At 42.3% G+C, this 13,184-nt stretch overlaps 2 protein-coding genes across 3 annotated transcripts in view; both read left to right on the forward strand.

Moving 5' to 3' along the window:
- On the forward strand, positions 1-10,679 carry nras (NRAS proto-oncogene, GTPase). The gene is made up of 5 exons (XM_063208688.1): positions 1-280; positions 4,407-4,536; positions 4,911-5,089; positions 5,843-5,999; positions 8,049-10,679. The coding sequence occupies exons 2-5, from the start codon at positions 4,426-4,428 to the stop codon at positions 8,166-8,168; spliced, it is 567 nt and encodes a 188-aa protein (XP_063064758.1). The 5' UTR covers positions 1-280; positions 4,407-4,425; the 3' UTR covers positions 8,169-10,679.
- The window catches only part of ampd1 (adenosine monophosphate deaminase 1 (isoform M)), a 23,565-nt gene continuing 20,951 nt past the window's right edge, over positions 10,571-13,184 (forward strand). For both annotated transcript variants that reach the window (XM_063208685.1, XM_063208686.1), the window contains exon 1: positions 10,571-10,679. In XM_063208685.1, the coding sequence (XP_063064755.1) occupies positions 10,661-10,679 (19 nt within the window). In that variant the 5' untranslated portion in view covers positions 10,571-10,660. The remainder of the gene's footprint in view (positions 10,680-13,184) is intronic.

Below are 13,184 nucleotides of genomic sequence, written 5' to 3' on the forward strand. Positions count from 1 at the left end.
GGTGTGTCTGTGAGAGCTGCCAGGAAGTTAATCGAAACAAGTCAGAAGTGACCAGACTGTCCTAGTTAGCAAACGAGATATACACTGTATCTAACCTTTACAGGTCATCTGTTTTGACTTGTCTTTGTACTTCACATATCGTTCTTTATAGTTTTATTGACATACATGGTTTGTTTTCGTGAAATCTCTTTTCGCCTCTCCCAGCCACTTTCAGCTAATTTGTGCCAGGCTAGTTAGCTCGCTAGCTAGCTTGCTAGTTACGTTGAAGAGGGACGACGAGGTGAGTTTGCCGACCCCTTTCCTCACTCAATTGGCTTGCTGTGTGGAACATGGCCCTCCCGATTATGTAGAAATATTGCTTATTAACAAGTCATACATTGATATTGTAATATACATTTACTGTCGTTAATTAAATACTACTTTTTTGTGTGACGTTGGACCAAAAAACCTCAAGCCTTGGCCGGGTATTAGCCCCTTTAGCTAACCCTTTAGCAAGCAGTGGATATGACCCTGCCTGGCTGTCGTTGCAAACAAACTTCTGTGTTATTTTTTTTAACCTCCATAAAATGAAATTCGACCGTAATTTTATGCATAGTTGCATAGTTCACGAGAATGAGTGTCGCGAGAAATTGGTACCTGTTGGTTTGATGCTGCACTTATTCTGTCTCGATGACTACATCTTGGCATTAGATGACAAGTCAAGCAACTTTATTTAATGTGTCATATTGTCAACTTAGAACTACTGCTGTTTACAATGTGCCTCACATTGGACTTAGCTGAACATCTGTGGAGACACGGGCTGTCAGCGTTGTTTATCAATATCAGGTTACACAATGTGCAAATGTTTGCAGATACCGTAAGTTCCATTTGGCACGCGCTGCTCAAAACCATATTGAGTTTAGTTGGTTCCATATGAAACAAAGTGTGTTAATGAGTTAACAGGAAATATTGCAAATAGCTTAAGCTGTCAGTTTGTCCAAGTCTGCAGGGACTCGTATACTTACTTTAGTTTTGCGGGATGGTCCACAAGGGGGTGCAAAATCCTGTACTTTCACTTTAATGTAAAGCTCTACTTATATGCATCCTGCAACCACAATAGAGCTGACTTGATTCCAATGATGCAGTTACGACTTTACGACCGGCTTCAGAAGTTAAATTGGCTATCAAATTAATATCCACCTCTCCCATTATGCAAAATTCTAATAAAGTTTGTTTAAACTAACCATTTGGAAAGTTTCACATTATGCTCATGAAATCCTCACACCTTGGGATGAGCAGTGCGTGACGCATGCTAAAATGTGAACATTTCCAAAATGATTCCATATTTGCTGATGCCAATACTTTATTTTGTATGTGACATTGTCAGGCCATGGTGTGACAACTCTGAACCTGTTAATGTGTGATTTATTACCTGGGGCTGGAGGGAGAACCAGAGAGGGAGGGAGAGGGGGACAAAGGGTGGAGGGAGACCCCTGGCATGGTTCCTACTCCGTGCTGGGTTGACACTCCTCCCCTCATGCCCACCTCAACCACTCAATAGAGCACTAGAGTTGCACACTTATCCGTGCACATTTGTAATGTGCAACTGAGCGCCTTCATGTTTTCCTTTTTGCTGACTGCCCTCATTTCGCATTTTTGCGGTATTTGGAGGTTGCATTTAGGTGGAGATGCAGTTTGAATGTTTGCATTTTTAAAGAGTTGGAAGTTTACAGTTTTTCTCGATTGGTTTGGCTAATTTCTTGAAACCGAGATGACATTTCTATAAATTTTGGGTCGCTTGGCTAAACATTCTTACACTTCTGCACAACAGTTCAGATAACTAGCAAAATGTCATATACCTCCCAAAACAGCTCATTCTTACATCAGCACTAAACCTTCTCCCACAGAAATAGTCAGTACCATAAAAATGGCATATATCCTTCTCAATTGGTTTGGCTCATTTGCATTCATTTAGTCATTCTGTCAAAATAAACTGGATGGTTCAGCATAACGCCATGAATCTTCATCACTTGCTTATATCACTCCAAAAACAGTTTACCCTTGTGTCAAAACTAAATTCCTTCCACAGAATGCTGTTTGAAAAAATGTCAAGAAATTAGCCAAATAACAGAGGAAACTGTAGTATACACGGTTGTAAAAATGTTTTCTACAAACTAGTAAAGTTACAATACCATCTGGCCTGTTGAACACTGTCATGAATTTACTGTTTACAGTTAAGAAATTCTTAAAATATTATGTCCTTGACTATTTTGACAATTGTGTAGACTACTTTGCATATGATGACTCACACAATGAAATCATGCTGACATGTTTTGGAGAGGGCAACCATTACACTGAGAATTGTCTAATTCGTTTAGATAAGACAGGTCAATTTATTTGGAAAATGTGCTAAATGTATGCTCAATGTGTCAACTGTAGGGTACTTGTATATAGCCATCTGCCGAGATGTACTAAACATTTGAGACATGTACAAAGCATTTGAAATTTGATGAAAGCAATGAAAAATGCCATTCTGTTGTGGGAAATAGTAAGTTGGTTTGGAGATTTGTCCGTGTTGTTTTGAGAATGTCATCTCAGCTTTGAGAAATTAGCCAAACCAATCGAGAAAAACTGTAAACGTGGCAACAATTTTGTCTTGTTTGCTTCTGTTATGCCATCTGGGGACTTAAAGCTCATTTTATACATTCATTCGGCATACACATTTGCACTTCTATTCTCTTCCTCAGAGCATTGAGAAGAATATATTTGAAATTGCACCTCACATACAGGCGACATTTTCACAAAATGTCTGTTTTGTCTGGCCGGCTAAATAGAAAGTGCAGTGTGTGCACCTGGCAGCGAGTAAGTGAGTGCCAGCCAGAGCCCCCTCCCTGCTCATCTTCTTTACTCCCATCTCCCTTACGCTCTGTCCTCTGAGCCCTCCTCTGACATTTAAAGATGGCATTCCCCATAGGCCACTTGGGACATGCTATCCACATCGATAAAGTGATGGAAACCCCAAGAGCACTCTAGACACGCACACAGACAGACAGACTTTTGAGTGCAGTGTTTTCTTTTTTTAATAGGACCTGCAACTAGTGAAAGTGTCAAACTGCCCTGTCTAAATAAAGACTTAAAAAAACAAAAATCTATTTTTCAAAAAGGTATTTGTGGTTGTTGTTTATTGAGTGAGATGGGGCTTTTCTGCAACATGTAGAATGCTGGTTGCTGCCTGCTGTGTATTGAATACCACCATGCGTAAAACAGTTGATATGGGGAGCAGCAAGGAAAAGAAAACCTCAGTCAGACATTTGTGTATATATAACCATGATTTGCTAGACAGATGTGGATGGACACCAGGACAAGTATGCTCACTGGCAGACAGTCCCATTCCCTCAATTGCAAACACCACTAAGAGGCAGTAATGGCTAACAGAAATGCACACAAAGTATCGTGTGAATTCTGAAGACACAAGGGATTGAAATTAACCTTTCGAATGATCATAGGCATTGGAAATTGGCTTTGACTTTAAATGTGAAACATTTAAACATGTCTGGTTTCAAGGCTTGTATTTGTGCAGTTGTCAGCCCTATTTTTGGCTGGTGCTGTATGATCTCTTTTTAAACGAGTTGATGGCCTGGTATGTAACATTGTGAAGTGTCAGAGTGATGTTCATTGAAGGTGTTAATGGAACAGAAAAGCAAAGTGCAGAGGTGCACACATTTAAATGTGGTATGGAACATTCCTCTTTATAACCGTTTCGTATTCATGCATTAATGAGCCAATTGATTCAAACCTCAAACAATTCTAGGTTGACTAGCTTCGCATATCTACCGAGCATTAAAGGGACAGTTTGGTCAATTTCAACATGCAGTTGTATTGCTCACGCTGCCCTTGACTTGTCAGTACCTGGTGATGCCACATTTTTCGGCTCAGCCCTTTCCGAGATATGAGGAATTCTAATGGGGGCAGCGTTTGTTTACATTTTTAAAAAATGAAACATAGGCCAACTCCAAATATTTTCCCAAAAGGTACTGCTGTTTGCTAGTTGTCTGCTGATGTTTTATAACCTTTTGAATGTTTTTGGGAATAAATAAAAATGTTTTTTTGAAATGTAAACAAAGAGCTGCCCCCATTACAATGACCAGGATCTCGGAAACGGCTGAAGAAGAAGAAAAAAAAAATCTCAGGCACTGACAAGTCCAGGGTAGTGTGAGCATTACAACTGCATGTTGAAATTGACCAAACTGTCCCTTTAAGTTCATATTTGCTTCATATGATGCTTCATAGATGAGATAAGGATAAATACTTCATGTATGCATGGGTGTATTGTTGTAGCATCAATTATTCCATGCAAATTATTTGTCTCTCTTTCTGTCTGTGTGTGTGTGTCTGTGTGTGTTCGTTCATCTGTGTATATCCCAAAGACGAGCCAAGAAGTTTAAGATGACTGAGTATAAGTTGGTGGTAGTGGGTGCTGGCGGCGTTGGCAAGAGTGCACTCACCATTCAGCTGATCCAGAATCACTTCGTGGATGAGTACGACCCGACGATTGAGGTAATGCGCATGCATGCACACTCACTCACCCACTCACTCATTCGTACACGCGCCGCGCTAACAGCAACATGCTGTTTAAGATGAGCAGAACAGCCCTAAAATGCACAACTTCAACTTTGGCGTCTACCCAGTTAACACAACTTAAGTTACATCAACTTTGTCTTGTTGACAACCTCTTCGAGTCCTGCTCGCCACCGGAGACACACGTGTGCATGCACCCATGTAGACCGACTACAAAAAGCAAAAACATCCCTGCGGTGAGAAAAGAATTCATACAGGAAGCAGAGAGAAAACATGCACATACACACACCAACAACAAAACATCAGAATTTATTATCCTATTTCACCTTTTTTTCTTTTCTCATTGCAATCAGGACTCGTATAGGAAGCAGGTGGTGATCGATGGGGAGACGTGTCTTCTGGACATCTTGGACACGGCGGGTCAAGAGGAGTACAGCGCCATGAGGGACCAATACATGAGGACAGGGGAGGGCTTCCTCTGCGTATTCGCCATCAACAACAGCAAGTCCTTTGCCGATGTGCATCTGTACAGGTGAGGGGCCAACATGCATGCAGTGTGCCGGTGTTGTCAGGCATCTTAAAGGCATCGTTAATGTGTCAGGGTTTTCATCACTCTTTGAAAGCAGTGCTCATTTTTTAATCAGTGTTTTCACTGAAGAGGCAAATTATGGCTCATTTTCTTCTTGCTTGCATTCCTTGCTGGTATACCTCAAATTATATGTTGTCAACAGTATGCTTTTTACTCCATTGAACCAACTCAAGTATGCCTCAAAAATGCAATTACGGTAGCCAACATCTTGCCATCAGACTGCTTAGACTTATAGTACATGATGAGGAATCAAGCAGCGTAAGCTTGCATTCATTCGCTCTGCATTCATTGTTTTACGATTTGTCTCCTTGACCTTTTATACATCATTAAATGAGCTATTCCATTTGCCATATGCCAGTCAAGTGCCATCGGTTTTAATAGTCACTATTAATATCACACCTTTGTGACCATTCGCTGGTTTAAACAGTGCCTATGTAGGATTATCATGTGCAGTACATAGGAGCCAGCCCATCATTGCATCGTTTGTGGGGTTACCAACAGTTAATTGCACAACGAACGGTATTCTCATCACTGTCTGTTATGGTGCTTAGTCAACACATTCAGCGTATGCGCACTGCATGCACTAACATATCCACTTACCTACAGGCCATGTTACGCCACTTTGTGTATTTTGATGAGCTATTTGATATGTGATTTAAAATATAATATTTGTATGTGTTTTCCTTGTGTCCTCAGAGAACAGATCAAGCGGGTGAAGGACTCTGATGAGGTGCCCATGGTGCTTGTGGGTAATAAATGTGACCTGGCCAGGACTGTGGACACAAAGCAGGCACAGGAGCTCGCCAGGAGCTACGGCATCGAGTTTGTCGAGACCTCAGCCAAGACCAGACAAGTAAGGCGAGACCTCCCCTGTTAGGGTTACAGTATATTACAGTATGTACAGTTAACCATCCTGCAAGTCACGATGTACTGAAGTACACTGCCACTCAACAGACACCACAGACTTCCCATGTCATTCTATCATGCCACACTGAACATAGTGGAGTGTCAAAATTAATCATACACCTTATTTTATTTTCTCATACACGGCAACATACTCAATTTACAGCAATACAGAATTATTACAGCAATGTGCTGGGTAGTGCCGAGTACCATGACAAAGTTAAGTTATGAGTTGATCTAGTTGGGTGAGGGTTTGGTTGTGAAGAAGGCAAAGGCAAAATGCAGTAACTACATATTTTGTCAAAATTGAGTTTAGACTGAAAATGCTCTTCATAACACCTCTTTTATATTGTGACAAAGCCTTATGGTCCAAATGTGTCTCATTTTAAACTTGTAGTAACCACAATATTCAAATACCAAGGCTTTGAAAGTATTTTTTTTTCGGATTCAATGTTGGCCTAGTTACTGCACTTTGCCTTTGTATGGCAGTATATTTTCTGCTTGACTATAGCGTCCTTTGGACACAGAAGGGCAAGCTACAGCACAGTGTGTGGAATTTTTTTTTTTGCAAGTTCAGGATCTTCAGATGGAATATGCCTACCTCATGCTTGACTTGGTTGCAATTTCAACCGCAGAGGATGATTTGGACGTAATTGCAATCAACCTGTCAGTAAGCTCCACGTACTGTCGACAATGTTGCCAACTCAAACAGTAATCACTGCTGCTCGACTTGCAGTGGCTTGTCTTGTGTGAAAACTATTTTCTAAGAAGCTCTGAACAGCCTTTGGATCTGGGCAGGCATGCCTCAAGGGTTTGGGAGTTGGTCTGTAGATGAGAGGGCTTGCAGGTTTGAATCTCACTCTTATCGGCACCTTCATCCATGGGTTTTGGATGCAGTGTCCATTAGAAAATCACCTAACCCCATATTGCTCTAGGGCAGTGCTGGGGAACCTATCTCTCGAGGGTCGTTTACAGCCCTTGAGGCCATCTTATCTGGCCCCCGATATTATTTTACTGTTATGCAGCTTCACATCAAATATGACATGTTTTGTAAAGAAACCTTAAATTTGCAATGCAATTAAGTTATATTTCAGCTGGTGTAGAGAAGGTGGGGTCTGTTGGAAAGGGGGCCGCCTTCAAGACAGGCCTAAAGTGCAGGGGGAAATCCTGGTTTGTGTTCATACTAGTATGGAGGAATTTGAAGTGGCCCTTCGAATGAAGAAGGTTCCCCACCCCTGCTCAAGGGACTGTAACCATACTCTGACAGCTGTAAGGCGCTTTAGATTGAAGTGTCAGCCAAGTGTAATGTAATGTTATAAAAAGATCTGATTTCCCCCACAGCTGATGAGCACTACAGTATATCATTATGGTACCCTGTCTGCCTGTTGTGCAAATGGGGGGCATCTATCAAATTCCCTATCTTGTATTACTGGGTGCAGTTTCAATCAATACAACCACTTACTCAAGTTGCCTGCCGTAAGGGTCATATTTTTCTGGATTAGAAAGAACTGAGAGTACTTTGTCAGTTTGGCTGTCTTGATTGCAAAATTAAATGGAATCACAGACGGGCTTACCATTCAGTGATCTTTACTTGAACTATGGTGGTGTTTTGGGTGATGAGCTAAAGGTAGATATTGGGGAAGGGGGGAATTGGACTTCTACTACATCTACACCATGGCTATCATTTTACCCTTTTTTACAGCTCTATAGTAAACAATTGCAAGTTTACTTGCGTTTTCTGTGGAGTTGCTGTTTCAGGAGTCAACAGTTAGTTTCTAAGGAACCAGAACATATTGTAAAACAAAGTTCCCAATGGAAAGTCTCTTATCTCCTAAATGAAAGTCCCACACTCTGATTCAAGGGGGAGAAGTGAATAGTGGGGTGCAAAAACTAGTGGAAGTGGTGGCAATGGGACAGGGCCAAACTGTTTTGGCTATGGTGACTGAACACTGATGCGCTGTAGTGTGTACTAACCTGTGTCCTTGTTGTCTTTGTGAAGGGCGTGGAGGATGCCTTTTACACGCTGGTGCGAGAGATCCGCCACTACCGCATGAAGAAGATCAACAGCAGGGAGGACCGCAAGCAGGGCTGTCTGGGACTCTCCTGTGCTGTCATGTGATCTGGACCAAGTCAATCATCTGACCTCTCGGCCATGTAACAAGCAAGGGCACTGCACTGGGGCAGGTGGTCTGACCACGCACCTTTCCCTCTTTTGATTTTTGGTTTATTTTTGGTTTTGTGTTTTCATTTTTTTTTTCCTGGAAAAAAAAATGTGTGTGGATGGCAAGTCGGTTCACCCAAACACATGAGGACTGTTTCCTTTGATGTAAAAACAAATGGTGTCCTTGGTGAGGCCCCCTGCTGGTCTACCATGGCCAGTGCAGCGTTCTGGTGGCCAGTGCCTTCTTCGCTCTACTTGGGAGAGGAGATGGGAGGTCAGTGCACTGCTGACCAGTCAGTTTCCGCTCAGTGTCTCTTATTGCATGTGTGTTTGAGGGGATTCAGCATTCTCTCCTGGGATTTTTTTATTTTGTTTTATTTTGTGTTGAAGCTCAGGAAAAAAAAACAAAAGAAAAAAAAACATTTTGGAGTGTGTTGGCTGGTGTGTGTCACAGCGCATGCATGCCTGCCTGCATACCTGAACCCACAGCTGCCAGTGATCATGTCTCATCTACCTACGGTCTGAAAAGGTCTTTGCTCCTCTCTCACCCCTGGCAGTGGAAAGGATCCTGTTAGACTTGACTCTTGAGTTGATGAGAATGCATCTGCTGTTTGGTTCTGTTCAACAGAACTCTGCAGGCTTAACCTTTTTTATTTTTGGGGACATGGATGAACTTCAGAAGAAACATTTCAGTGAATGCTGGCTACAACCCTTGTGTGCCTTTTTTCCTCTTTTTTGCCTTGTGCTGAGTGAGATGTCTGTCCTTGTTTTTCACCCTGGTCTGCCTACATTTCTCTCGGATGGATTTTTTTTATCATGTAGTACTAAACTGTTAATGAAAAGCACTTTTGGTGGTTTGCAAAATCAGAAGCAGGTTCATGTCTCCGACCTGATGTTTTGGAGGAAAGCGGAAGTCATGAAAACCTTTATTGATTTGATGTGCCTACTCAAGAGGGATACTGGAATCTTAACCTTCACAAAACAGTACCATGTAGCTGTCAAAACATTTCAATGCAATCATGAACCTGTATTGCGCAACATGTATGTTTTTTTTTTCTTAATTTTACAGTGCTAATATTGTGCTGTGTTTCAGTTGCCATCAACAGAGATTGTTTCAAATGACACTTCAAGGCAACACCAGAGCCCCAAATGGAATGACCAAAAAATGTCAAACATTTCTTAACCTAGTGCTGTAGCCTGTGTGACTTGTATGTGTCTGACAGGACACACACACACACACACACACACACACACATTAATGTAATGGTGCAGTTGCTAATTGTCTCAAGAATTTCTTTTCTCAATCATGACTTTCATTTTAGTTTGCAATTTTATAATGTTTTCCACACTGTGCATTTATGGAACTATATGAGTTGAAACAAGCCAGAATGTTGCCAGATTCTTTAGAATTGGAGTTCTACACACAATTGTATGCAACAGAATGTTGCCAAACTCTTAAGAATTGGTATTCTACTCACAGTTGTTGGCAACAGAAGCATCTGGAAATGTAGAGATGCTTAATGTGGGTTTGCCTGTGCCTTTTGCACTGGATGAGAAATGATTGCATCCTGTCAACTTGATTTTATATGTAAAAAAAATATTAGGATATAATGTGCCTTTTTGTTTTCAGTAAATTAATTCTGACTCATCTTTGTTGTACTTTTGTCTTATTTGCAGTGGCATGAGTGTGAAACTAGCCATGTATCAGACAAAGGTAGAAAGTAGAGTTATGTTTTGGAGTTCCAGAAAATCAACTGTTTTTTTTAATGTATTAAGTCAACTTGCATTTTGTACTACAACGTTTGTAGTGACATTCTTCACAATACATGAATCCAAGTGAGGGGGACTAGAAAATGGACTACTAAACCACTTGCTTTGCATAGTCACTACTGCCCATTTCAAAAAGCAGATGTAAGCTGAGTAGCAATGGTAACTCTTAATGTAAAATGTTCTCGTAAAGAAGCAGTGTACAAGATAAAAGAAAAAAAGTTGCCTAGGTCAGTTGTTTCTGTATACACCCCTGCTGTGATTCCTCTGTTAAGTCTCCATGCTTTTGAGTAATTCTCTTTTTTTGTATGTCTTAACTCCCCACTTTTCCCTTGGCACAGTGCATGTGAGAGGTGAGCCCTGATGTGGTGTGCTGGTGTGAGGTGATGGTGGTGGTGGTGGTGGTGATGGTGATGGCAGGCCTGGCCTTAAAATAGTCACGGTCACAAGGATCTCCTGGCCCTGCTGTGCTGTGCAGAGCCATGGAGGCTGCCTGCTTGCCTGCCTACCAGCCACTAGTGGCCCCGTGTCTTGTTACAGCGGGCTGGGCCACGCGCTTCATATTGCACTGGAGAGATGCCGCGCTCCACACTTCCCCGCTGTCTCGTCTCCGCGCCTGACCGGCAGCGCTTGTGTCCAGCCCAGTCCTCAGAAAGCCATCGCGCTAGGGAACTGCCGCCAACATGTCTCACTTGATGGCAGGTGAGTTTGGCCACTTGCGTTTTGTGAAGTGGGTACTTGTGCTGTGCAACGTAGTACAGGCCATGTTCAAACCAATCGACAACTTATTTGATGAGTAGTGAGGGCTCTGTTGCATGTTCAGAATTTGCTGAGCATGCTAGATATTTATAGAGGGGAAAGTGGGCATGAAATGTAATCCAGGAACTCCCTGCTGTTTGTAAGGGAGAATATGTTGAGCCATTTCATCTTGAGCTCAATTTAAACATTTTCAAGATCTTATTTTTTATATATATTGAGAATCTACATTTTGACAATTCATCTACGCTTCCACTGTTGTGCAATGTAATGCATTTGATTGTACGTTGTTGGGTTTTATAGCAGGTGGATAGAGTTGCCATGCCCTGCAACTCTACTGACAAGACCAACTGTTCTGTAAAGATGAGGTCAGGTGTTTTACTCTGTCCTGCAGTCACCCAGTGCTTCAGTGCAGCATATAACATATATCTCTACCCATAATAAAGAACAGCTGCACCTAACCCTAAACACACACAGGTTATTGTCAAATAGAGTCAAATATAATCGTAGATCCCATACGTTTGGTTGGCATGATTGACAAGTGGGTGGGTGGGTTTGGACTCTCTCCCCTCCCCTCCCCCCTCAACCCCATCTTTCCCCAGCCCACCCATGGACTCTCTAATGGCCCAGTGAAATGTGATAACACGAGAGTAAAAGTAGACGTGGACGGCGTGAACCATTTCTTTGAGACCTGTCGTCTTGCTTACATTTGGAAGATATCTCGCAGATCCGGTGTTGTTATATTGCAGTACCCTTAGTTTGCATTTGGCATTTCTCTGCTGAACAGGTTTTGCCTTGAGTGGTTTAACTTAAAGACTACTTTTCTTACTTGTTTTCTTACTTGACTAAAGTCGCTAATCACTTTTGACTATTCTTGGATTGTTGGGCTCCACCCCCCGTGTTGAATGGCCTGAGGTGCTTCTTCTGAGGAGATAAATTATTAGGCCCTGCCTGGAGACCTGAAGGGACAGCCTCCTTACAAAAATGCACCTGCTCAGCAACTGTGTGTGTGTGTGCGTGCGTGCACGTGCGGCGGCTGCATGTGGATATTGATTGTGTGTGTGTGTGTGTGATGGCGTGTGAGTGAACTGATCCAAGAGCACCATGGCCAAAGACCATGCGGAGTACCCCCTGTGCCACGTTACATGCTATGATGCCCATGGTAGGCTACGGCTGATGCCCCTGCCAGTGGCTGATGCTCCTGCCAGTTGATCCTGATGGATGAGCGATCCCACCTGACTGTGGACCGTGAAACTAGAAGACGGGGGATTAAGTGGTGGCAACAGCTTCAAGCATCGCGGAGAGTGGATGATCCAGGAGGCAGAACACCCTCCCTGAAACCTCACGTGGATTACAGGGTTTTTCAGTGATTTGTTTGAGCAGAAAAAGACCAAAACGTCCTCAGTCAGAGCAGTTGTTGATGAAACATAAAACAGGGAGGAAACCTATAGTTTTTCCAGGAATTTTGGAGAGCTAATGGGGTGTAGTATAAAGCTTGAGATGACATTGAAACACAGGGTGCTTCACCTTTACAAAGCTTGACCACACAGATTTGTTCTAGGCAGTCAAACAAGTCCTAGAAAAAACAGCAGATACTATCCAAAAGTGATATGTGCAAGATTTCAATTTATAGGAATTAGGGAAGATGTACAAAGGTTTTGTCAACGTCAAACCACCCCTACATCAGGGTTATCTACTGTATTGCCATGAGGGTATTAATACAATCTCTCTACCTCTATTGTGCCTCCCATAAAAAAGATATGACAGAGGCCTGTGGTTGCACGGAATGCTGCAGTACAGAATGGATAAGCCCATTGCACTTCAAACGGGTGCATCTCCCGTCCATTGTACCCGATAGTGTCTGTAATCCATCTTGAGGTGTGAAGAGATCCTCAATATAGTAATTACTCAACACTGATGAGTTGTGTAATAGGCAAGGCGTCAAAGAGATTTTCTTTATCTTGAAGGATAAGAATAGACACCGTTAAACTGGGATCCTTCTGGGATGAATGTTAGCAAGCGAATGGGCTAGACTGGATGTGACATCGGAGGTGGGGCTGCGTGGAAGAATGCGTTGGGCCGCTTGTAAACATGTGAATGGCCTCTTGGAGGCCGTCCATGCCCACTGTGAAACCCAATGCCAACCCTTGGCAGTGCTTGGTCTAGATGAGAGATGATTGAATCAGCACCCCTGTTCACCATTTTTAAACTCTTGACAGAGGAACTGTAGTTGTAGCTGTAGCCTAAAGATGATAAGGCAGCACTATTGTCATGGACACAAGTGATTTTTCCCCCCTAGTCCCCCTAATCATCTGCCATGCCTAGACACCACTAATAACATACATTTTATAGTACTGCATATCAAGACTTTATATGCACTGCATATCTTAAAATTACAATTGAATTATCTTTTTCAATTACCATTGAACGGTTTCTTGTCGAAGAAAATAA

This window comes from Engraulis encrasicolus, chromosome 10 (genome assembly GCF_034702125.1).
Source record: "Engraulis encrasicolus isolate BLACKSEA-1 chromosome 10, IST_EnEncr_1.0, whole genome shotgun sequence".
Taxonomy (NCBI): domain Eukaryota; kingdom Metazoa; phylum Chordata; class Actinopteri; order Clupeiformes; family Engraulidae; genus Engraulis; species Engraulis encrasicolus.

What these genes read in the sequence shown, in the direction of transcription:
- nras (XM_063208688.1), top strand. Translation starts at nt 4,426, where the DNA reads ATGACTGAGTATAAGTTGGTGGTAGTGGGTGCTGGCGGCGTTGGCAAG. An exon ending in AGTACGACCCGACGATTGAG is followed by an intron (nt 4,537 to 4,910) that starts GTAATGCGCATG and finishes CATTGCAATCAG; the next exon opens with GACTCGTATAGGAAGCAGGT. An exon ending in GCCGATGTGCATCTGTACAG is followed by an intron (nt 5,090 to 5,842) that starts GTGAGGGGCCAA and finishes TTGTGTCCTCAG; the next exon opens with AGAACAGATCAAGCGGGTGA.